This window comes from Lacerta agilis, chromosome 1 (assembly GCF_009819535.1).
Source record: "Lacerta agilis isolate rLacAgi1 chromosome 1, rLacAgi1.pri, whole genome shotgun sequence".
NCBI lineage: Eukaryota > Metazoa > Chordata > Lepidosauria > Squamata > Lacertidae > Lacerta > Lacerta agilis.
This window is the reverse complement of record NC_046312.1, coordinates 126,943,337-126,968,399: the sequence shown is the minus strand read 5'-3', so window position 1 is coordinate 126,968,399 and position 25,063 is coordinate 126,943,337. Positions and strand designations below refer to the sequence as shown.

Below are 25,063 nucleotides of genomic sequence, written 5' to 3'. Positions count from 1 at the left end.
TGGTGCCCTTTTCCACTGGGAAGCCTTCTGTCCTATTTCCATTTATTATTAAATTTGCAATTTGATTCTCATATATAGATTTTATTCCTCTACAGAAATCTTCTCCTACTGATGTCAACTCCAGTACCTTCTGTAGAAAGCATTTTGAGAGATTGTCAAACGCTTTCTCTGCGTCTATCAATATAAATGCTGCCCTTTTACTAGGATTTAAATCTAAATATTCTATCAAATCAATTATTGTTCTTGTATTTGTTTTAATATGTCTATTTGGCAGAAATCCTGCCTGGTCTTCATGAATGACATCTCTCAAAACTAATTTCAACCTATTGGCTAATATGCTCGCAAATATTTTATAATCATTATTAAGTAGTGAAATAGGTCTATAATTCGTCATAAGTTCCCTATCTGTACCTTTATGTATTAACGTAATATTGGCTTCTTGCCATGACTTTGGGATAATTCCTTCTTTCAAAATCTTATTCATTAATGTTTTTAATGGTACCATTATGGCTTCCTCCAGTCTTTTGTAATGTAATGCACTTAAACCATCTGGGCCAGGTACTTTTCCTGTTTTCATATTTACAATTGTACCTCCATCGTCGTTATTGGTTCATTTAAGTATTTCATTTTTTCTTCACTTATTTTTGGGATTTTTTCGTTTTGTAAAAATTTCACTATTTCCTGTTCAGATTCTTGGCCTTTTTTATATAAATTTGTAAAGAAATTCAAAAAACCTTTCTTAATTTTTTCTTCTGTATCTAATATTTTCCCCTGGTATGATATTTTATTTATTTGTCTTTCCCTCTGTCTTTTTTTGTTATGTATATAAACCCAAAATTGGAAGCGGAATTTAAATTTAAAGATGAGGAGGGAAGAATATTGGGAGTACAGATCATTAAAGATAAGAAGAAAATTTTATTAGTAGGAATATATGCCCCAAATGGAAATCAAGGTGGTTTCTTTAAAAAAGTACAAAAGAAATTAGAAGATTATAGTAATGAAGATTTGGTTATCATGGGTGATTGGAATGGTCTGACATCATTGGAGAGGGATAGATCAAAGAAAAACTTTAAACAAAAATCAGGAAGGCTACCTACAAGTTTCTTTCAGTTAGTGGAAGACTATGATTTAAAGGATGTGTGGAGAGAAAGGAATGAGAAAACAATACAATATACTTTTTATTCAGAAGCCAAAGAATCATTTAGCAGAATTGATGCTATTTGGGTCTCCAGTAATTTAATGCCAAAAATAAATAAAGTAGAAATTATGACAAAATCAATTACGGACCATAATCCAGTGATGATGGAAATTAGGGACAATAGTAAAAGAAATAAAAGTTGGAGAATGAATGAGGGACTGTTAAATGATGATAAAATTGTAAAAGAAGCACAAAAGATGATGAAAGAATTCTTTGCAATCAATACTACACAAGATGTGGATATAAGAACAGTGTGGGATGCAGGGAAAGCATTTATGAGGGGCTTTTATATAAAACAAAATGTATTATTAAAAAGAATAAGAGAATCTAAATTGAAGCAAATTCAAGATGAAATAGAAAAGAATGAGAAGTCATTGAGTAAATCACCAAAAGATAAAGAGTTAATTCAAAAAGGCAAATTATTACAATCCCAATTATCTACATTGCTGTCTAATGAGATAGAAAATAAAATCAAGTGGATGAAACAGAAACAATTTGAACTGGGAAATAAACCCGGGAAACTATTAGCGTGGCATACAGAGGTGTTTTTTTTGGGGGGGGAGGCTATGTTTGATTTACAAAACATAAAAATACATGAAAAGTGTTTATATCAAACAGATTGTGAAAAACAAAACAAAAACACATCCAAGAAATATGGCAATAAAAACCCATACATATCAGATTCAAAAATGCTATAAAATTATTACTTTAAAAGAAGAGATATAATGCTATCAAAAATGGAGAAGAATGCATGTGACCTAACATGATCTTCTTCATCATCATCCTGTTTATTGCAGTGCTTGAAGAACTCACCTTTTCAGGTGACTCTAAACCCACCCAACTTAAAGGATATAACCATATCCTACTTTGAAACTTCTCTTTCCACTCTTTGAGCACCTGTTTGAAAGAACCTGCAACGTGGTCCATTTCTGAATAATGCATGCTATGTCCTCCTTGAACAGGTAACATATATACCTGCACATCATTATAGCTAGTGTATAAAACCACTCTGGAACTGAAGGAAGAAGAGGTTCCCCCCCCCCCTCAATAATAGGCAATTGTCACCTTGGTGCCTACTGAATAAATTTATCGCTTCTTCCAAATCAGTGTCACTTAGCACTTGATGATTTAATAACACACCTACTGAATTCAGAGCAATTTCAGAACCTGTAATTTGATGAATATACCACAGAACGGTTTTCCAGTATTATTTTATTTTCAAACATTCCCAAAATAAATGTGAGTTTGTCCAAAGCTTATTTATTTTGGGATGCACACACCCCAGCAATTATTTTCTACATATTTTGGCTATTGCAGGCACCTGTAAGATTGTTATTATATTAGGATTTTATTATTATTATTATTATATAATTCCATTAGCTAATATTGAAACTCCCCCAACATAATAATCAGAGCTCCTTCAAATTAAACTCTACCAATGAGATTTTGTGACAACATGAAATAACCTAAACGAGTTCTAGTGAACATTGTTTGGTGCATGGTTTGATCCTAGTAGTCTACTTGGAAATAAGTTTGATTTATTTCAATAGGACATGTTTCCTAGTAAGGTATTTATAACCAGCCTAGAATAATATAATAATAGTGTTTATTTTAAAAGAAGATCTTCTGCTGACATTAAAAGAGAGCTTGAGAGTAAAAAAGCTGCCATTTTTCAGCTCTTGAATCCGAACTTTGTGGCTTTAATAGCTCCAAGCTTGAGGGGGAAATGCGTTTAAAATTTGTCTTTAATGAAATCTGCCTCCAGACAAATTGAAATTAATCTGTTGTTTCTGGTCGAACAGGAAATTGTTAGTGCTTCAGAGTCTCTAGGAACTACTAAGCAGAGGCAACAGTCAGAAGCAAGGAATGTGATGATCTATCCTGCTAGATTCAAACACTATTTTGATTCAGCCCGATTCTGTGTAAGCCAGTTTCACATTATTACGTGTACCTCACCTCCCCAAACAGTGAAAGAACCAGGTGAATTTGGCATTTCGCTTTTAAAGGAATTAAAACTTAGTCACTGTCCCTGCTTAACATCAGTTTTTTGAAACCCCTAGCCTTGTATCTTGACAAAATGTAGCAGCATTAGTTCTGATGGGAGCTCGTTAACGTAAATCACTTGGGGGTCTAACTTGTGCACAGAAACTTCCCTCACATCAAGCCTGCACACAGCAGCATTGACACAGCAGAGACAGTGAGTGGGTGCGTCGTGCCTCAAGTGTCTCATTAGCTAGACAGCTCTTAAGCACAAGCGAGAATTGCCACATGCGCGGATGCATGGATATAACAGCGAACAAGGCAGACAGAGGCCATACAATCCTTTATGAGACATGGATGCTGCTAGCAAACTACAGACCAACAGACTCCTCGTTTTCACTTGATGGTGGCAGAGCTGTGTCTGGACTGAACCATTTACAGGTAGGTAGCCGTGTTGGTCTGCTGTAGTCAAAACAAAATAAAAAATAAAAAAAATTCCTTCCAGTAGCACCTTCGAGACCAACTAAGTTTGTTCTTGATATGAGCTTTCGTGTGCATGCACACTTCTTCAGATACACTGAAACAGAAGTCACCAGACCCTTATATATAGTGAGAGAGTGGGGAGGGGTATGACTCAGAAGGATGGTGGGAATGGGGGATTGGCTGATAGGTGTGGAAAACCTGTTGACGACTCTTTTTGTTGTTGTTCAGTCGTGTCCGACTCTTCGTGACCCCATGGACCAGAGCACGCCAGGCACGCCTATCCTCCACTGCCTCCTGCAGTTTGGTCAGACTCATGCTAGTCGCTTCGAGAACACTGTCCAACCATATTGTCCTTTGTCGTCCCCTTCTCCTTGTGCCCTCCATCTTTCCCAACATCAGGGTCTTTTCTAGGGAGTCTTCTCTTCTCACGAGGTGGCCAAAGTACTGTTTGTCCAAAGCTTATTTATTTGACGACTGTTAACGACTGCAATTGGTCTTACAGGAAAAAGCAAGGGATGAGATGGCCAAAAATAGCTTTATCATGTATAATGAGATAAGAATCCAATGAGATAAGAATATTGCCAAACTTAAAACCATGGAGACCTGTTCTGAACAAAGACATTGGATTCTTATTATACATGACAAAGCTATCTTTAGCCATCTCACCCCTTGCTTTTTCCTGTAAGACCAATTGCAGTCGTTAACAGTCGTCAACAGGTTTTCCACACCTATCAGCCAATCCCCCATTCCCACCACCCTTCTGAGTTATACCCCTCCCCACTCCCTCACTAAATATAAGGGTCTGGTGACTTCTGTTTCAGTGTATCTGAAGAAGGGTGCATGCACACGAAAGCTCATCTTGTTTTAAAGGCCGAGGGAGCTGGTGTACAGCTTCTGGGTCATGTGGCCAGTATGACTAAGCCACTTCTGGCGAACCAGAGCAGTGCACGGAAATGACGTTTACCATCCCACTGGAGCGGTACCTATTTATCTACTTGCACTTTGACGTGCTTTCAAACTGCTAGGTTGGCAGGAGCAGGGACCGAGCAACAGGAGCTCACCCCGTCGTGGGGATCCTATTGAACTTCTGAGTAATCGTGCATACAAGTCCTGTCGAAATCATTGTGACTTAAGTCACAGCACCATCAGTCCTGCACGTCCTGTAAATCTGCTCTGGAGGGTTGAGGGAACTCCCCCAGAACAAATTTAGGGCGTGTGCAGGGAGAGGAGAGGTGGGGAGTTCCAGTGCACAGCTAGAACTCCTTAGAATCATAGAATCGTAGAGATGGAATGGGCCCCGGGAGTCATCTAGTCCACCCCCCTGCAATGCAGGAATCTCAGCTAAAGCATCCATGACAGATGGACATCCTTGCACTAGCAAAACTATTAAGCTGTGTCTTACCCATACCAATTTTACTAGGACCTGCGCGAAATTTATTTTGGCTGCAGTCCTTGCACGCTGACCTGGGAACAAATTCTACAGAACACAGTGTGGCTTCTTGTCAGGGGGCTGCCCTCGCAAGGAGTTGCCAGGGCTTTATCAGTATCGCGAGCCCCCGCCTCAACTGCTGAGCAATTCATCTTCATCCTGTGAGGAAGGCAGTGATCCCACCAGTGGGGAGGGAGAGATGGGAGCGGGAAGTAGGAGGCAGGGCTCTGACAGGGATAGAGAGCCCTCGCGCCAAGCAGAGGCTGGAGGGGAAGCACCTCTTCTGTCTCCCCACTTGCGAAGGGGGTAAGGACGCAGAGGGGGTAGGCGGGGGTTCCGCATCCCGCGCCTTTTATGCTGGGCAAAGAACCCGAAAGGGGTCATTCCCGGACTCTGCCGAAGGATGAGCTGGACGTCTTTTTTTTGTAGCTGCACTGTATATATTTGCACAATAAAGAAACCTAGTTTTTAGAGGCCTCGGAGTCGGCCTGGTTACTCATGAGCAGCCACTGAAAACCTTACACTTCTTATTCAGTAAGCATCCTCAGCAACTGCACTGTCAGTTTGGACCTAACTCTCAAATCTGAAAAATATGTAAACCACCCCCTTCCGATTTTGTGGTTTGCAAAAAGATTTTAAAATAAAAAAGCATTGCCCAAGAGTTAATGTTAGAATGGACAGCACTAATCTAGCTTTAAATGGAAAGACATCTTCAATGAGAAACGAATGCGCCTTACCCCAACCTGTTAAGATGAAACCCCACAGGTACTGGGCATCCGAAAAGAAAGCCACAAATATCAAGCTGTGCAGATAGAGGCCTTCAACCAAGATCCAGTAGTAGTTGGTCGTCAAGAAGTAAATAAACATCACCACAGTAATCTTGCACCAGACCTGTCAATCGGTTCAAAATAAAGCAGCACAGTTGTGGTGGTCGGGGAAACGGTTAAACTTAATAGCAAACTTGCATATTTATCCTAGTCTTCCAGTTTCAGTGGCCTTACTAATAATTTGGCATCAAGGCCAAGGCCAAGGCTATGACTCATGTTAACTAACGTTCAGTAAGTTTTACTGTTCTTTGTTGTCCCCGCACAAAGAATTGTTTCAATTCTGTATTGAATTGTGAGTCATATATAAAGGTTGTGAAAATAACAGGTGTCTGTTATGTGCTTTAAAAACCCACGCAATTATTGCCAGCTACCGTATATACTCGAGTATAAGTCGACCCAAATATAAGCCGAGGCACCTAATTTCCCTACAAAAATGTGGGAAAGCTTATTGGCTCAAGTATAAGCTGGTTCACCTTTGCCACTGTGGTAGAGGAGGAACGAGCAGCCCAAAGCAGCCCTTTGGGCTGCTCCTTCCTCTTCCTCCTTTGCTGCTGTGGAGCTCACCCCGTCGCAGGGTTTCGAACTGCCATTCTTCTGATCAGCAAGCCCTAGGGCTCTGTGGTTTAACCCACAGCGCAATGTTCCCTTGTGTTATACAGAGAAGGCTGGGATCCTGTCCTGTTTAAGCAGGAGCCAGGGAAAGTGAGCACCTGTGGGGTTTTAATACTTCCTTAACTGATAGGCTTTCTGTCTTCTGGGGTCTAAAGTTTGCATTTATGTGAGCAGTTCAGGAATGGAACAAGCTGCCTGGGGAGAGTAAAGAACCACCGTTCTTGTACACTTCTTAAGGAATGGTTGACTTGAGTATAAGCCGAGGGCAGCTTTTAAAGCACAAAAAGTGTGCTGAAAAACTAGGCTTATACTCAAGTATATATGGTACTTCAAAGCAGCCTCTTCCACAAGATCGACACTTTTGCAGCCGTTGTGCTGCCCACCAGTGCCACGGTCGGTGTTGTGCTTCCTCACATACCCAAACAGACCCGTCAGGGAGCTGCAGCTCATTAAGGGCTTCTGTTCATGCCGTATGTGTCTTTATACACACAGCATATTGGTGCTGGTCAGCAGAAAGGGACGGGCCAATAGTCAGGCTGCTTCCTAGACACTCCCTGTGGACATTTGCACAGGTGGAGGACCTTTGAGGGACCACCCTGGATGCTCTCAATGGATCAGAACTTCTCTCTCTATTCTGTCACCAATACTGCTGCTCACTCCGGTATTCAAGGAAAGAGCCATAGCTCAGAGGTAGAGCATCCACTTTGCCTGCAGAAGATCTCAGATTCAATCTCTGGCATCAGGGATGGGAGAGACCCTCACCCAGGGCCGGCGCGTCCATTAAGGCGAACTAGGCAATTGCCTAGGGCGCCAAAATGGAGGGGGCGCTGGCCAGGCTTGGGCGGGGGGGGGGGGGACGGGACTAGCAGCAGCTTCTCCGCTGTAGCGGAGAGGTGCCGCTTGCCCCCTACACCACCCCCCGGCTCCCGCTAAAGCAGGCTTTGCGGGGGGCGGGGCGGGCGAGCAGCAGCTTCTCCGCTACAGCGGAGAAACTGCTGCTTGCCTCTCCACCACCCCCACCTCCCGCTAAAGCAGGCTTTGGTGGGGGGCAGGCGGCGGGGGGCGCCAGAAGGTGGTCTCGCCTAGGGTGCAAGGAAGCCTAGCACCGGTCCTGCCCTCACCTGAAGTCCTGGAGAACCACTGCCAGTCATTGCAGACAAATACGGCACTAGGTGGGCCAACTGTCCAACTTCCTAGTTGCTAGTCTGTAATTCTGTGCTCCAATCAGCTAAAGTAGACCCCTCACAGTCTGGTATCAGGATCAGCCTTTCTTGTCTGCTAGTGCCAACATTAAACAAATGATTTAGCTAGCAGGGGAGATACCGCAATCACAAAGATGGCTTTCCCAGGGTGAGGCTCAAACATTGCACTACAGGTGTGCTGATCTCCGCAATTTACCCAAATGCGGTAAACTCAGCTGCCTAATTTGTGGTAGGCCTTTAAAACTGGAGTGGCGGCGGCTTTTGTTTGTTATTATGGTTTGTGGTTTTATATTGTAAAAAACAATATACACAGTGTTGCCCTGTGATAGTTGGGTGAAATTTAATTAAGGATAATAATAATAATAATAGTAATAGTAATAATAATAATAATAATAATAAGAAGAAGAAGAAGAAGAAGTGGTATTGACTGGTCACACTGAAAACTATACAACACTCCAAATAAATAAGCTCAAATAACAATATTCTTTACTGAACTGTATTCTTTTCAGTATTATTTACTGAATTTATATCCCAGGATCTCGAAGGAACCCAGGATCCAAGTGTGGAATGTATTCATATATATATTTACTTTTTCAGCATGTATACTGTCTGACTCCTGTGGAGATGGGTGACTTGGGCCCATTCTGAAGCAGCTGAAATACAACTCTTTCAGGAGTCCAGCACTGAAGCTCGAGCAACTAGGAAGGCTCAGGGACCATCACTAAAATCAGTAGATTTGGATGCCTGGGAAATATTAATGCCTTCCTGCTACTAACCATATGGGGCGAGACTCAACGAAGGTGTTGCATGTATATGCTGAGTTCCACTCATGTAACGGAATGAGGTTCCCCCTGTGTGCCCTAACTCTGCTCTGGAGGGTTGGGGGAATCCCCAGAACAGGTTTAGAGGGTCCGCAGGGGAAGGAGAGGGGAAAGGTCCCACTGGGCATGCTCCACTAAGCACTACACTGAATTTCACTCACAGTCCTTGGCTGCTGGGTAACTTTGGCTTCAGCTGTGTGATAGTATTCTCAGATGCGGATTGGGCACAAGAGGATATTGAACAGTGATTCCATTAGTTAACAATGGATGAAGAGGAGGGAAGAAGTACTTACGTACTGAGACTTGTCCGGGGCTCGATCCGCTATGATATTTTGCAGGTCTCCCACGAGCAGCGAGTCAAGCTCTTTGACTCCGATATGAGCATGAACTACTCTGTCTTTTATAAATATGCTGGTACCTCTGAGCATGAAAGAGACAAACAGATGCAGGTGTATATAATTCCGGGTGCAGTGAAGTCTCCTGTGTGCAAGGGAGGGGAAAACCTAATTAAACTCAAGAAGAGCCCTGCTGGATCAGACCCAGTCCCGTATCCCAGCACACAAGCTCTTGAATTTACCGCGTCAGAAAAGGAAACCTCCAGTTGTTTCAAGAGCATCACTGGCGGCAGGTATCAAGTGGGCATGTTGCCCGAACAGCAGGTCGCAATGGTCTACCAATTGCACAGGTAAGCATTCTAAAACGTGACAGCGATAGGATGGTTTCAGTTGTAGTATAGGATATGAAAAAAGGCAACACGTGGACCAAATAATGTAGGGCAAAATGTTTCTTTATAATGTCAAATAATATGCAGTGAAGACAGCATTCCGGATAAGTACACTGTTTTGGTGTAATCTTCTTCAGTTCATAACTATAAAGAATAACAAAACAGAATATATACAGTGGTGCCTCGCTAGACGAAAATAATTCGTTCTGCGAGTGCTGTCGTATAGCGAATTTTTCGTCTTGCGAAGCACCAACGAGAGAATAGCGGTTTGACGAAAAAAAAAAAAAAAATCGGAAATTTTTTCGTCTTGCGAGGCAAGCCCATTGAAAAATTCGTCTTGCGAGACAGCCTTCCGCTAGCGAATGCCTTTCGTCTAGCGAGTTTTTCGTCTAGCGAGGCATTCGTCTAGCGGGGTACCACTGTACATCTAATCAATCATATAAAGCAGTGTTTTTCAACCTTTTTTGGGCAAAGGCACACTTGTTTCATGAAAAAAAATCACGAGGCACACCCACACCACCATTAGAAAATGTTTTAAAATGTTAAAAAATTTAACTCTGTGCCTATATTGACTATATATAAAGTAATTTTTCAATTTTTCCCACGGCACACCAGGCAACATCTGGCGGCACACTAGTGTGCCGCGGAACAGTGGTTGAAAAACACTGATATAAAGCAACATATAAAGGATAATGCTCAGCATCAACAAGAGTCCAAAATAATATTCAGAAAAATAAAAATATAGTCAGAATAATATTATATTGTTAAGAGAAATAAAAACCATACCTTAATATATATGCTTATAAACACAGTTGTTTTTTTTTTGTTCAAGACTCTTCATCCACAAGGGCTGAAGTCAGAATTAGATTTGAACTGTTTTATTTAATTTGTTTAATTGTGAGGAGTAATTGTGAGGTCTGTCTCTTTAAATGTCTTTCTGCTCTATAATTTGACTAGATATCACCTGTGGTTGATTTTGTGTATATTAGGTTCTGTGCTTTCCATGTCAGGTAGTAGTGGTTACATATGGCTATGACCACTACTCCACGCAAGGAGCATGTATATTAAGTTATGATTTTTATTTCTCTTAACAATATAACATTTTTTCTGACTATATTTTTATTTTTCTGAATATTATTTTGGACTCTTGTTGATGCTGAGCATTATCCTTTATATCAGGCATGTCCAACAGGTAGATCGTGATCTACTGGTAGATCACTGGGTGTCTGTGGTAGATCACTGGTAGATCACTGGCTCCCCCCAAACAAACTCAGCAACTTTGGCTCCCCTAAAAAAAGCTCTACATCTTTGCCCTGAAGCTTTCCTTCCTGAACAAAGCTCAACTTTGACCCGAACCCCCCAAAACATGGATGGCTTTCCTTCCTAAAAAAAGCTCAACAACCCCTCAACCTGAACCCCCCCCCCAAAAAAGGGGGTAGATCACTGCCAGTTTTTAACTCTGTGAGTAGATCGCAATCTCTTGGAAGTTGGCCACCCCTGCTTTATATGATTGATTAGATGTATATATTCTGTTTTGTTATTCTTTATAGTTATGAACTGAAGAAGATTACACCGAAACAGTGTACTTATCCGGAATGCTGTCTTCACTGCATATTATTTGACATTATAAAGAAATTTCGCTGCATATTATTTGACATTATAAAGAAACATTTTGCCCTACATTATTTGGTCCACGTGTCGCCTTTCTTTCATATCCTGCTTGTAGTTTGCAACACAGGGGTATCTTTTTTGTATTTCAGTTGTAGTATAAGCACAGGCCCTTAAGGAGGAGTTTGCTGCATGTTAAACGTAGCTCCAAGTGTCATAACAAAGACTAAACATTGCATGCAAATGAGTGAAACGGAGTTCAAACAGTTAAAATAAATAAATAAATGAGAAAGAACTTGGGATGCTAACATTTTCAGTAGAGAAGCAGCTGCGTGTGGGAACTACTTACCGGTAATCCTTTCCCCACCGGTTGCTTTTCTGCTCAAAATTAGGCCCCTCAGCATCTTTCCCCCACTGGGATTCTAGATGTGTATCTGCCATCATAAATATAGATGCAGCCCAGCAGGGAAAGAATTACTCATTTTTCTCCATGCCCTTTCTTGGCTCAAATCTCAGCCTCCCGAGGCAGCTTTTAATGTAACACATATATAAAGTCCTGGGCTTTGTTACTCGCAATTGTGTACAATGTTCAGTTTCCCCAATGGTATTTACTGGATTCAGGTGTTGAGCCCATGAAAAGCTACTCCATTTTATACTGCTATTAAATTTATCCACTTGCCATTGTAAGGGAAAAAAAGTGAGTGGCAAGGGAGGGGTAGCCATCGTAGGAATTACAGACATTATGTCATTTTTAGGACTGGCTAAAAGGTTTAAGAGAGGACGGGACAGATTCTGGGGGTGTGATTTACTCACCTGAAGTAGCCCATGATGAAGATCGCCACAGCCAGAGAGCAGAACGAGATGGAGTAACCAACGGTGTACATGACATAGAGGCGTTCAAAGAATTCCCTCTGGAGGAAACAGAAGATGTTCCAGGATTTCTTTTCTCCTTCAGCGCACAATTGAGAAGTTCTAAAACATGTCCTTTAAGAGAATCCAGCCTGGAGCTCAACTGTTGTCATCTACAGACCAACACAATCCTATTCTGCATGGAGGTATGTACATGCAACCCCACTGTGCTGCCCATTCTGGGAAGGTATGCTCTGATCCGTACGGTTGTTCTATGATCCTGAACAATTTCTATGCATTGCTTTGGGGTGACCGGCATGTTGGAGATTTGCCATGTGCTGGAGAATGACTGAACAGTGACATTTCTCAAGTCGTGGTAGTTTCTGGCACAGTTTACAATATCTAATCGTTATCAAGATGTACGGCCCCTCTCCTTATAGCACAATCTCATTGCAAGAATTAAGACTAAAACAGACTGAGCTCTTCCCACCTAATTTTATGGATTAATTAGTAATAAAAGCCAGTTAGGTACCCCTACACCCTCAGCACTAAAACACCCTCAAACACCCGCAGCTTTTCAACTCTGCTCCTTTGCTGGAGAAACATCACATACCTTTCCTGGGCTGTTTTCTGCTTGCAGGAAGTCAAAGCATTCTGAATAATTAGACCATGTCCGGTTCAAACTTTGCACAGAGACCCACGTTCCATTTGAGCTACAGCGTCGGAAAGCCATGCCTGCAAGAGAGGAGAGGCGCTCCCATGAGAAGGTTTTGTGCTAGGTTTTGTGTAAGATAAAATCCAACGTGAAGCGTGTTGCTGGTACCTTTGTGATTGAAGTCATATATATAAGGAGGGCATGGGACAGCTAATGTTTCCCCCACAGACCCCCTGGGCCAGCAGATCAGACCATCCCATTCTGGGTAGCAGTTGCCTTCTGTAGGGGGAAAGCAGAAATAAGCTGCAAATGAAGAACATGAGAAAAAGCAGGAAAGAGCACAGTGCGTGAGCCTCTGGTTTTTTTTTAATGCTTTCAAAATTACTTCCCAGCAAATTAGGCAAAGAACAGAGCATTTTCTGCCTAAATGGAAGCTAAAAATATTCTCCGATTTGTGTCAGAATCAATGTGAGCATTCAAGCAGCTCAGATTTACAAAGATTCTCTCTTTATTATTTAAAAACACACAGAAACACACAAAATAAACCTATACATCATATACATCAACTTCTTCAAATTCAAATATTTACATACATAACTACCATCCACCTTTACACACACACCTTCTCGTACCTCCAATTATTCTCATTGTATTTTGTAGAATTGTATTTATATAGCGTACAGTTATAATTTCTATTTATATTTCATTTTCCCATCCTTAAAATTCTGATTACTTGTTTGAGGGTTCAGTCTACATCTGCCACTAGGATTCCATTTATACCATTATTCCTTAAATATTCTTTAAATATCCTCCATTCTTTCCATACTTCTTGGGTCATTTGTCTTCTTATTTTACCCGTTGTTTTGGCTAGTTGCAAGTATTCTAACATTAGATTTTGCCAATCTGCTGTGGTTGGTTGGTGCAACTTTATTTTTCCAATTTCTTGCCACTAGCATTCTCGCTGCTGTTAAACCATACATGCACAATACTCTTTCTGTTTTTTTTAATCTCCTCTGGTAAAATACTTAACAGGAACATTTCTGTCCTCTTTTTAAATGTACATTTTATCAATTTTTTAAGTTTTTCATAAGTTCAGATTTACAAAGAAACAACTTTTCCTATTGCATGCAGTTACAACAGCACATATCTTTGGGTCATCTTATTTTGTTTTATGACAATTTAACAACTGGTCCCTGGATCCTGCAATCATCATCTGAGGCAGCAACACAAGAATGCGCCTTTTCTGTGGTGGCTCCCCACTAGTGGAATGCTCTCTTCAGGGAGACTTGTCTGGCACCTTCATTGCATATTTTTCAGCACCAGGCGAAAGCACTTTGGCTAATTAAACAATCTACGGCCTTTTAAACTGGGGGAGTTGTTGTTGTTTGTTACTACGTTGTGTATTTTTGTGTTTTTATATTGTAAACCACCTTGTGATCCTTGGATGAAGGATGGTAAAGAAATTCAAATAATTAACAAAACAAACAAATAAAAAAGTAGCCAGAGTGAACACCAATTCCAAGAATGGTCTCAAATGCTTCTAGGTTGACACTGCCCCCAGAAAATGGCTGTTTCCCCAGGAATTAAGTAAGTTGATATACATTTTCAGTCGACTGAACTAACACCGTTGCCTCAGGATAGTGAAAAGAGACCTGGAACAGAATGATTGTCGTTATGCATTTTGTTAACAAAAGCCTCAGCAAAGAGAAATATAAAACACATTCAAGATATAGATAAGGAAAAAAATATTCTGCAGACTCTCTCTCTCTCCATGCTTCCCTCTGTTTCTTCTGCCAAACATTTCCCCCTCCCCAACTGATTCTCACTCTTTCCATTTCTTCCAATTCCTTTAGCTTCTCCTCATCAAGTGTTTGCCCAGTTCTTACACAATGAAGTCGCTGTTTGCTCTTCTGTCCCTGTCTCCCAGCACACCTTCCTCCTCCTTCCGTTATCATTATTTCTTGTGCTCTAACGGTAATTGAAGCTATAATGGTATTTTCCTATCCAACCTTAAATCTGCTTTAGAGTTTCTTCCTTTTAAGGGGGTGGGAGCTCTTAAAGCTTGTTTTGGCTAACTACTGTATCCTCTCCCGTCTCCCATTTCCTTTATTTTAATTTGAAAATATAGTTTTATCTCAGTGTTTGGAATTTATTATTATTCCACAGTGCAGTCCTGTGTGTGTCTACCCAGAACCACACACTGCTATATTCCTTGGGGTTCGCTCCCAGTTTGCATAGGAATGTAGTCTTGCTCTCAGGTCCCATTTATGTATGCGACGACAGCGGCAAGAATGTTATATGCCCAGGGATGGAAGGAAGAAAGAACCCCATCGAAAGAAGAATGGATATTGAAACTGATGAACTATACCAAAATGGCAAAATTGATCGGGAAGATTAGACATAGACACCAAGAGGACAATAAATTTAGAAATGAATGGATAAACGTTATAGGATACATGAAGGAGCATTGTAAACATTTAAAAATGTTAGCAGGATTGGATTAGCACTTGTAATATAATCTGATAAAGGGTATTGGAAAAGGAGATTTAATAGATTGGATAAAAGTATTTAGTCGCAGAAAAGAGAAGAGACAATAATTGGAAACCGGGGAGATGAGTGGGGGGAAGTCCGGGGGTCGGAAGAACCCCTATAAAGATATTGAATTTGTTATGGATTTTGAATTTGTTATGATGCAAGTAATACTGTATGCTAAAAATTTCTAAAATAAAAAATATATAAAAATAAAAATAATAAAATAAAAGGGAATGTAGTCTTACTACATTCCCTTTTATTTTACTACTGATCTTCATTGGACTGAAGGTGATTTGGGGGGGGAAGCACCTCAAAATGCAGTTTTTGTCAAGAAACGATAGGATTAACATGGATTGTGGCTAACACGGTGTGTATGCGGCTTTGAAAACTAGCACTGGGAGCACATTGGACGCAGAGGAAGCAAGAATGTGAACATGACCTTCAAAATGCTGGCTGGAACGGGACACGGGAAAAGAAAACAAAGTTATTTGGAAACGTCACCTCCTCCTTCTTCCTGTAGCAGAGATGTGATATTGAGTTCGCACTGAAGTTTGGCCTCCAGGAGAAGATAAATCTGGTCCTCCATTGTAACGGTGTCGTCGAAGTCATCCTGTCAAACACAAACCCAGACAGAAATAAGGTTGGTGAAGAAGGATCTTCTTTGAGGAGAGAAAAGAAGGTAAACAACCGAAGCCTTCATGTTTCATAGTGGCTGCACTTCAATTCATTTGACACATTTCTAAGTAATAAATACCCAGAGCTTTGGCCGTGGTTAAGACACCAGGACTTGTTTCATAATCTGATCTGCCTTTGATTGTATCACCTCAGGTTTCCTAGTAACGGCTCCCAAATTTATGAAGAGGCAGACATTTCTGCTTGTTCCAGCAGAGCCAGTTACTTAAGAAGCAATAACCGAAAAGCTTTGCCTTTGTTCAGAGGTTTTGCTTTCCTTTTTGTGACATTCTGGATAGTTCATTGCGCCACATGGGTTGTTGTGGCGGAAACAGGGCCGGATTCGGGTTTGATGAGGCCCTCAGGTACGGAAGGTAATGGGGCCCTTTATATGTCTAGCTTGTTTGGAATATCGAACAGCAAAATAACCTGGCCATCATTAAGAAATTCAGTGCATGGTACATTCATCTTCCCCCCTCCTACCTGGACTCCCAGGCGGCATACCTGTCCAATTTAACTATTCCAAAATATAGACGAGCTTTTACGTTGGCCAGATTACCGTATTTTACGCTCCATAAGACGCACTTTTTCCCTCCTAAAATGGAAGGGAAAATCGCTGTGCGCCTTATGGAGCGAAGGCTTCGCTCCAGCTGCCTCCCCACATCCCCTGCCACGTTCGGCGGGAGGTGGGGGGAGGCAGCAGCGATGTTGCTGGATCATGCCAGCACCTCCGTTCACCGAAAGAAGCTTCTTTCGGCGAGCAGAGCTGCTAACACGATCCAGCAACATCTCCGCTGCTTCCCCCGACCTCCCGCCGAACGCGACGGGGGATGGGGGAGGCGGCGGGAAGCGAAGGGGATGTTGGTGGATCGTGCCAGCAGCTCCGTTCACGGAGCTGCTAGCACGATCCACCAACACCTCCGCCGCCTCCCCCCACGTCCCGCCGAACGCGGCGGGGATGGGGGGAGGCGGCGGGGAGTGAAGGGGATGTTGGTGGATCGTGCTAGCAGCTCTGTGAACGGAGCTGCTAGCACGATCCACCAACACCTCCGCCGCCTCCCCCCTCGTCCCGCCGAACGCGGCGGGGGATGGGGGGAGGCGGCGGGAAGCAAAGGGGATGTTGGTGGATCGTGCCAGCAGCTCCGTTCACGGAGCTGCTAGCACGATCCACCAACACCTCTGCCGCCTCCCCCCACGTCCCGCCGAACGCGACGGGGGATGGGGGGAGGCGGCCAGGAGCGAAGGGGATGTTGGTGGATCGTGCCAGCAGCTCCGTGAACGGAGCTGCTAGCACGAACCACCAACATCTCTGCTGCCTCCCCCCATCCCCCGCCGTATTTGGCGGGAGGTGGGGGAGGCAGCTGCGATGCCTGCTTTTGGGATCGGTGGGCGGCAGGGAGGTTGGTAGAGGATTTCCTCCACCACCCCACGCGCTGCCCGCCAATCCCAAAAGCAGGCTTTTGGGATCGGTGCAAGGCATGGGATGGTGGAGGAAACAGCGGGGATGCTGCTGCTTTCTCCACCACCCTGCGCCCCAACGCCAAAAGCAGGCTTATCCCCTGTTGCTTTAAAGGGACATGGGGAGGAGGGGAGAAACCTTTAAGGAAGCGGGGATGAGCCGCTGTGAAGGGAGAAGGGGCTTCCCCTCCAGTGCTCCCCCCCCCGTGTTTTTTAGAGGAGGAAAACCAGGAAAATATTTTTTCCTGGTTTTTCCCCTTTAAAAAACAAGTGCGTCTTGTGGTCCGGAGCGCCTTATGGACCGAAAAATACGGTAGATATGCTACCTTCCGCTGTTCTTGAAGGCTGATTCTCAAAAACACCATTCCAGAATCGACTCTGCCCCTGTGGAGTCGGTAATGTGGAGACTGTATCACATGTACTCCTGTCTTGCCCCTTATATAAAGACCTGAGGGAAGAGATCGTCACGCCGCTTATACTGACCATTCCAGGCCGCTTGCCCGAGGACATACTGTTTTTCCTCCTGGCAGACCAGAATACCCAGACAACGGTGAAGGTAGCCAGATTTGTTGAGAGGGCCATGAAATTGAGGGCTGCCAGCTGAATAACAGTGCCCCCTCATAATTAAGATCTCATTTATTCTTGTTTTAATTGTGCCGAATCCCGATTCAGCTCATTTTATTGGTTATATATGGTTTTTATCAGTATCTGTAATATGTTTTTTTGTTTGTTTGTTTGTTTTGATGCAACGGCCTGTGGGCTATGCAAATAAATAAATAAAGTTTGCTGTTGTTCTATGTCCAGCTGTCCTTGGTCAACACAAATTGTCACTGTTTTTTGTGTTGAATATATTCTATATGGTAATTTATGGACCTAATAGGTATCTAAAGCCATTTGCACATGTTCCCATGCAACCAGTCTATGCAGAATGTAGGCACCCTATATATAGAAATGAGCAAACCAGTGATATTTTAGGGAGCAGGCTAGCAGGCGGCACCCATTACTTGCATCATAGGAGCCTACACAACACAAAGCACGGTTGCTGTATGTAATTTGTTGTTTAACTTATATTTTGGAAATGTACATCCAGTTGATTTTTCCTTTAAATATTTTGGGGGCCCTAAGCTATAGCTTGTTTAGCTTATATGTAAATCCAGCACTGGGAGAAAGAACAGGACAGTTTGCAGCAGGGTGGATTTGATTTAAATCAAATCAATTTGAATCACTTGTCAGTAAGACTTGATTTAAATCGCTAGTCAGTAAGACTTGATTAAATCATTATTATTTTTTGCAGAAAGAATCATTCTTGTGGGTATAAACTTAATATTTACAACCAGATGAAGGTTTCATTTTTGGAACAATAAATTTTCAGAGTAGTTTTTACAGTTATATCAAAAAATATTGATTTAGTTATACTATTAGAAATACATAGACAGATAATTATGAAATTATTGTGAGGTTTAAGAAGTTAACTATATTTGGACAACTTTTCTGCTTACTTTATTGGAAGGAGAAAAATAATCATTTCCTTAATAACAATTTAAACAATTTATTTAACTAAAACAATAACATTATAGCATATGTATCCATGTTTGTTAACTGATGTGGTTAAACGATGATTTTTTTAAAAACCCAACTTAGACTGAGTTTTAGCACACCTGAAAAACGTAAAACAAACCCTTATTTCCTGATAAACAGCCTTTGGACTATAATGTAACTTAAACAGAAAACTATCTTTAGAAATGTATTTCCTCCAAATGCATTTTATTTTAAAAATCTAATTTAAATTAAAAAAAAATCTGATTAAAATAAAAAAAATCATTTTGATTTTAAAAAAAAATCACTGATTTTTATCCATCCTGGAGAAAAGTTTAAACTCTCTGTCTGGCCCTACCTTTTGGGCAGAACTGCAGAGCATCTTCTTCTAGAGAATAAAGAGATAGAGAGGCAGTCCTGCCTCCCAGCCAGCCTCGCCCAGCGACAGATGCAAGAGCCAGAGAGAGAGAGAGAGGAGAGAGAGGCAGCCAATGTCTCTTTCCAGATGTCTTGAATGCTCCAGCATCCCTTGACTCATCGCTGTCCTTTCAGGCCCCATTGGTTAGCTTTATTCGTTTCAGCCTGTTAGGGGTGGGAAAAGCCACTGGGATGTGTGAAATGACCCTATTGGAAGTCTGTTTGGGTTTTTTTTTAATGCATAATTTTTATTAAAGATTTTATTGGGTTACCAAAAATACATGCATTGCCTCTATTTTCAGGTCACAGTCTTTTATGCAAATCAGTTGTGTACGATGCGAGACGTTAATGTTGTACACAGTATGAGGTTGGGGGAGAAGGGGGGGAGGGAGGCGGTGAACTTACACTCTTTTACTTAGTGTGCAGATTTTGGATCAACATCACATGGGTAGGTTCTCTTTCTATGCATTTATTATTTTTGCGTTGGCAGCGAGAGGAGGGCATGGTTGGTTGTCTTCAGTTAGCTGCAGCCATGACGTTGCGGCACAGGGCTGGGGCCGCTGGGCCCTCAAAGAAGAAGAAGAAGAAGAGTTTGGATTTGATATCCCGCTTTTCACTACCCGAAGGAGTCTCAAAGCGGCTAACATTCTCCTTTCCCTTCCTCCCCCACAACAAACACTCTGTGAGGTGAGTGAGGCTGAGAGACTTCAAAGAAGTGTGACTAGCCCAAGGTCACCCAGCAGCTGCATGTGGAGGAGTGGAGACACGAACCCGGTTCCCCAGATTACGAGTCTACCGCTCTTAACCACTACACCACACTGGCTCTCAAAGTGGGGGGCCCAAATCGGCGCCCCTGGCAATGGCCAAAGTTGCCTTACCTGCTGAAGCAAAAGTAGAAGTGGATGGGACCACAAGAGCCATCTCACCCAAGCCCCTTTTGCCCATCACAAACCCACAACCCTGACAAAATAGAAAATTCTTTCCAGTAGCACCTTAGAGACCAACTGAGTTTGTTCTTGGTAAAGAACAAGCTCATACCAAGAACAAACTCAAAGCTCATACCAAGAACAAACTCAGTTGGTCTCTAAGGTGCTACTGGAAAGAATTTTCTATTTTGTTTCGACTATGGCAGACCAACACGGCTACCCACCTGTAACCACAACCCTGAGATTGAGAGTCTCATGCTGCTACAGGCAGCCTCTTCTGACGAAGGATGGCAAATTTGCTGTTATCTCTGCATGAGGAGGTATCGAATGAACTGCGGGGACATAGCAGAATCTCCCCACCCTCCTTGGAAGCTCCCCCCACCCCCACAGATTTCCTGGTGACCTCATAGGAATGGTTGCTTCTTGAATTAATTTGTCACTGGGACTTGTATCCTGGAACATTATTTTGGCCTGGAATATAGTTTGGGTCCTGCGGCGGGTGGAAGGGGGGGGGAACCAATGGTCTATGTATGTGCTTCGTATATTTATGTGCTTTTTGCTCTGCCACATCAAAGCAGTGCCAGATCTACATATTTTGTTATAGTGGGCAGTGACAACTCCCTCTCCTACAGGCCTGTGTGCCCCTACACTGTCCCCCCCCCCCCAGTCTGCCACTTGGGACACAGCGAGGCCGAGGGGTGTGTGTGTCTTGTCATCTGGGCAGCCCAGGATCTCCATACACATTGCCCAGACATGTGCCCCAGGGAGGTCACCTTGATTTGACTTCCCCCATCCATGCCCGCTCACCGTGGGCCTGAGCTGCTCTGCCGCCTTCACCAGGGAGGGGTGGGGATCCCCGTGGAAGCCGGCACCTGCATGGGGGCACCTGGTTGTGCCCCCTCAGAATTTTGTACCCAGGGCCATGACCCCCGCCTCCCTGCTGCCTGCTAAGCAACTGCTCAACAAATATTACTACAGGTAACCTGAGGCCGTTACCTCAGGTTACGGCCGCTTCAGGTTGCGTTTTTTCACGTTAAGAACGCGGCAAACCCGGAAGTGTTTACTTCTGGGTTTCGCTGCGCGCCCACAAAAAACGTTCTACGCGCAAAAACACCGCTCTGGTTGCGGAATTTTCGGGGTGTGAACGGCACCCCGGAACGGATTGTGTTTGCAACCAGAGGTACCACTGTATTGCTAAATGGGAAGAAGCGGAAGGATTCTTATTGGGGAAAAAGACTTCTTGTTTTGGATAAAGAACAGAGGTGCCTGCCTGACCCTCCAATTACTACAATAAATGAGGAAAGCAAGGTGGACCTGAGTTTTCTGAAGCAGTGGGGAGAAGACCCTTCACTTTGAAGGAACCCGGTAGTGGTAGATTATTAATGCAGTTTATTTTGAGCTAATCCTAGTAGGCAATGGAAGACGCTTTTGAATTTAAAAATGGCACTCCCGCCAGCCTTTCATTTCAGTTCGGATAGTTTAGCCTTTGCAGACTTTCACAGGCAATATACCGTTATCAAGTCATTATGGAAAGGGCAGTTTCCTCCCAAACTACCTGTGATATCTTGGGACAATGTTTTCTGCCTGTGTTAATGTTTTCACATCACCAACACCCCCTTTCTATTCTGGATTTAGGCTTCGTCCTCATCGGGGATGGATGAGTCAGCCGACTGCCAGATTGTAATTATTCAAAGCTTCGGGCAACTGTTTCCCTTCCTGAATTTACAGGTCATGGTTGGACTGCCCACAAACTCTGCAGGGGCCCCTCTTAATATAAACAATGCTTCTAAAATATTTGTTGGAGAAAGTCTCTTAATGGAGTCAGGCTTCCTGGTTTCTTAAGACCCAGGGAACACGAACTGCTTGACCTCCTGTTTACCAGCCTAGAGCTGCTGGTTGAAAAGCACAATTAGCACTGCAGATCTACCCAAGCCAACGGAGCCGTCCTCTGACTCCAACGCTGGCAAAAATCAATATTAAGCAAAGGCTGCCAAGGCATATGTTAAATACTTTCGAGATAAGGCAGAGGAGGAAAAATGGCCCAGAACAGACTCATGTTCCTATGAAATGGTCTTGATTTATAGCACCTGTCACAAAGCAATCTAAATAATGCCACAGAGATAGAGAGATATTTGTGAGTTCAGCCACAGTCACTGCAGGGCCTCTGCTAATAAAATTTCAAGGGTTGGGGAGCTGACTGGAGTGTTTGGGTGTTGTTAGCTACATACAAAAAATGTCGCCTTTGTCCGATGTGAATTAATCTAACATAACTACAATGGTACCTCGGGTTAAGAACTTAATTCGTTCTGGAGGTCCGTTCTTAATTTGAAACTGTTCTTAACCTGAGGTACCACTTTAGCTAATGGGACCGCCGCGCCGCCGCCACGGCCACGCAATTTCTGTTCTCACCCTGAAGCAAAGTTCTTCACCCGAGGTACTATTTCTGGGTTGGCGGAGTCTGTAACCTGAAGCGTCTGTAACCTGAAGCATCTGTAACCCGAGGTACCACTGTACCTTGGTTTCACGCTCCATCACTAACCTTGGATTAGAACTTTCCATCTCCCTCAAGCATCAACTCACTAATGGGGAAGAAACACCCATTTATCAGCTGAGGGATCCTGAGTACACACTATAAAACACCTTTAACTGGAATGTGCAACTGGTGAGTTTTACTGTATTCATGCAACTTGGAAGGAGAAGATAACCACCAGGAAGAGTACAGAATGGCCTCTCATGATGATAAATCAGTGGTACAGTTAAGCACACTGCTAACTCAGTCACCCAGTTCCCTTAAAGGGAGGCACTACCACCTCTCATCTGGGCAACCAGGAGCCCCTCTTTGTCTAAACTGCTTATGTATCGCTCTGGCCTGCTTCTAATGGGATCAGCATACTAGTAGGTGGAGGGGGGAGGAGTGCAGTATGTTGAACCCCCCCCCATGGGGTTGGGCTAGATGAACCTTATGGTCCCTTCCATCTCTACAATTCTGTGGTTCTATGAGGTGTGGAGGGGACTCCATTTAGACTCCTTTCTTTAGTCATTTAGACTCTATATGTATACTGCTTCAAATGGATGTTTCTAAGGGCACATCCGGGACCCAGGTGGCGCTGTGGGTTAAACCACAGAGTCCAGGGCTTGCTGATCAGAAGGTCGGCGGTTCGAATCCCTGCCATGGGGTGAGCTCCTGTTGCTCGATCCCAGCTCCTGCCAACCTAGCAGTTCGAAAGCACGTCAAAGTGCAAGTAGATAAATAGGGACCGCTCCGGCGGGAAGGTAAACGGTGTTTCCGTGCGCTGCTCTGGTTTCGCCAGAAGCGGCTTTGTCATGCTGGCCACATGACCCGGAAGCTGTCTGCGGACTAACGCCGGCTCCCTCGGCCTATAGAGCGAGATGAGCGCCGCAACCCCAGAGTCGGACACGAATGGACCTAACGGTCAGGGGTCCCTTTACCTTTAAGGACTCATCCAAACTCCCTGAACCCACACCTGCAGCAAGGCACACAAGGCACCTGGTCAATTTCTAACACTGCAGATCAGTGGCCAGCAGGGGACCTTGGGGCCTCAAATTTCAGCAGCGCCCCGTGTGAAGCCAAAATTTGGTGCCCCTCCCTGCCTCTTGCCTTCCATTCTACATAATAGTTGTGGCACCCCAGAAGCTTCACACCCAGTGCAACCAAATCGGTCCCAGTGCAACCAAATCAGTCCCTGCCAGCAGCATCAATAGCTACGGGTGACAGAAGTTCCAAGTTCAGCAACATCTGGAGGCACACACGTTCCCCATGGCTGCATCAAATGCAACTCTGGGTCTCTCTCCCCCCCTCGACAAATTTCAGTAAGGATCCTATGGGCAGAGGTGTCTTACCCATAGAGGCTAATGGCACAGGGCGCCAAGTTCTGGAGGGTGCCAGGGAAGAGGTGGAGGCTAGACGCGGAACTTCCCGGCATCAGCTTGCCACCCTCGCACGCCTCCGCCATGCCGCGCTGAAGCAGCGTCACGCCCAGAGCCTCTGCCTGCCATGGCCACTGTGGCACGAAGCGGCCAGCTGAGCCAGGAGCCGCTGCGTCCAGCCTTCGCCTCTTCCCCGCGGGAGGAGCTGCCCTCCAGCCCCGCAAAGCTGGGCGTGTCGCCGGCAGCGCCGTCCTCCCTAAAAAAGGTTGGCAACTCTGGAAGGGATCTTCACACCACGGTGACGGAATATGCCGCGGGTAGCAATTCATGCTGGTAACTGGGCAGGCAGGACCCCTAAGTGTCAAATGGGGCATGAGATTTATCCTTCACAAACTTGGAACAGCCCTTAGATGGGGCAGGGGAGACTTTCAATGGCAACCATGAATATTCCTGCGTTTGTAGGTTACAAGCTGTTTTCTTAAGGCACTTATTAAAAAATGCCTGCCCCACATTCACTTTTTCAGGTATCATAATTGCGAGCAGTGCCTTCAAAACACATCAAAATCTGAAATTGGTTTCATGTGAGTAGTCCACAACATCCAGGCTCCTGCCTTCAACCTGGCCCCAAAGCCAACAATCCAATTCAGTGCCAGACAAGCTACAGGTGGGACAGAAAGGACCAAATTCTAAACCAGACTCAGTGCAGTATATAGAGCTGCTTACATCAATAGCAGCCAAGAATATCTTAATACTTGCATGGTTCTTTAAATGCTTTTTAAAGGAAAAAAAATCTCACCATGGGTGCACATGTAATCCGCTAGAAAAGACTGATTTACACTTAATGGTTTAAAAAAAAAAACCCAGATGGCAAAGCGGGATATCAAATCCAAACTCTTCTTCTTCTTCTTCTTCTTCATTCCAGCAAAAAAGCAAGTCAAGCTCCGTTTCCGACAGAACCGGGAGCTGAATCACTCTTGGCTCAGAGGAGGAGGAGGACTGATAGTAGCAACAGAGAACATCTGGCTAAAACGGGACGAGCCACCGATGCAACAGAAATGAGGATTCCCAGGGAATCTCGCTCAAACTAGCAGAATCCTATTTACCAACAGCATCAATTTACAAATTCTGCTGCCTGAAAAGGGTTTCGGTCGCCCATTCCTTGGTTGAAAATCCGCGTAATGAAATCTAACATAGCTGTGAGTGCCTCCTAGAGGCGTTTCAAATAACCCACAAACTTTCAAACAGA

General features: G+C 43.7%; 1 protein-coding gene and 1 non-coding gene across 2 annotated transcripts in view; one reads left to right on the top strand and one right to left on the bottom strand.

Moving 5' to 3' along the window:
- Window positions 1-25,063, bottom strand: part of PTH2R (parathyroid hormone 2 receptor) — a 47,146-nt gene that overhangs the window by 21,369 nt on the left and 714 nt on the right. Inside the window, exons 2-7 of the mRNA XM_033170358.1 lie at window positions 15,422-15,530; window positions 12,557-12,664; window positions 12,347-12,468; window positions 11,698-11,795; window positions 8,846-9,032; window positions 5,828-5,981 (exon numbers count right to left, since the gene is read on the bottom strand). Coding sequence (XP_033026249.1) covers window positions 5,828-5,981; window positions 8,846-9,032; window positions 11,698-11,795; window positions 12,347-12,468; window positions 12,557-12,664; window positions 15,422-15,530 — 778 coding nt within the window. The remainder of the gene's footprint in view (window positions 1-5,827; window positions 5,982-8,845; window positions 9,033-11,697; window positions 11,796-12,346; window positions 12,469-12,556; window positions 12,665-15,421; window positions 15,531-25,063) is intronic.
- On the top strand, window positions 7,829-7,984 carry LOC117061645. The gene has a single exon (XR_004428120.1). It is a non-coding gene; the product is annotated as a U1 spliceosomal RNA (small nuclear RNA).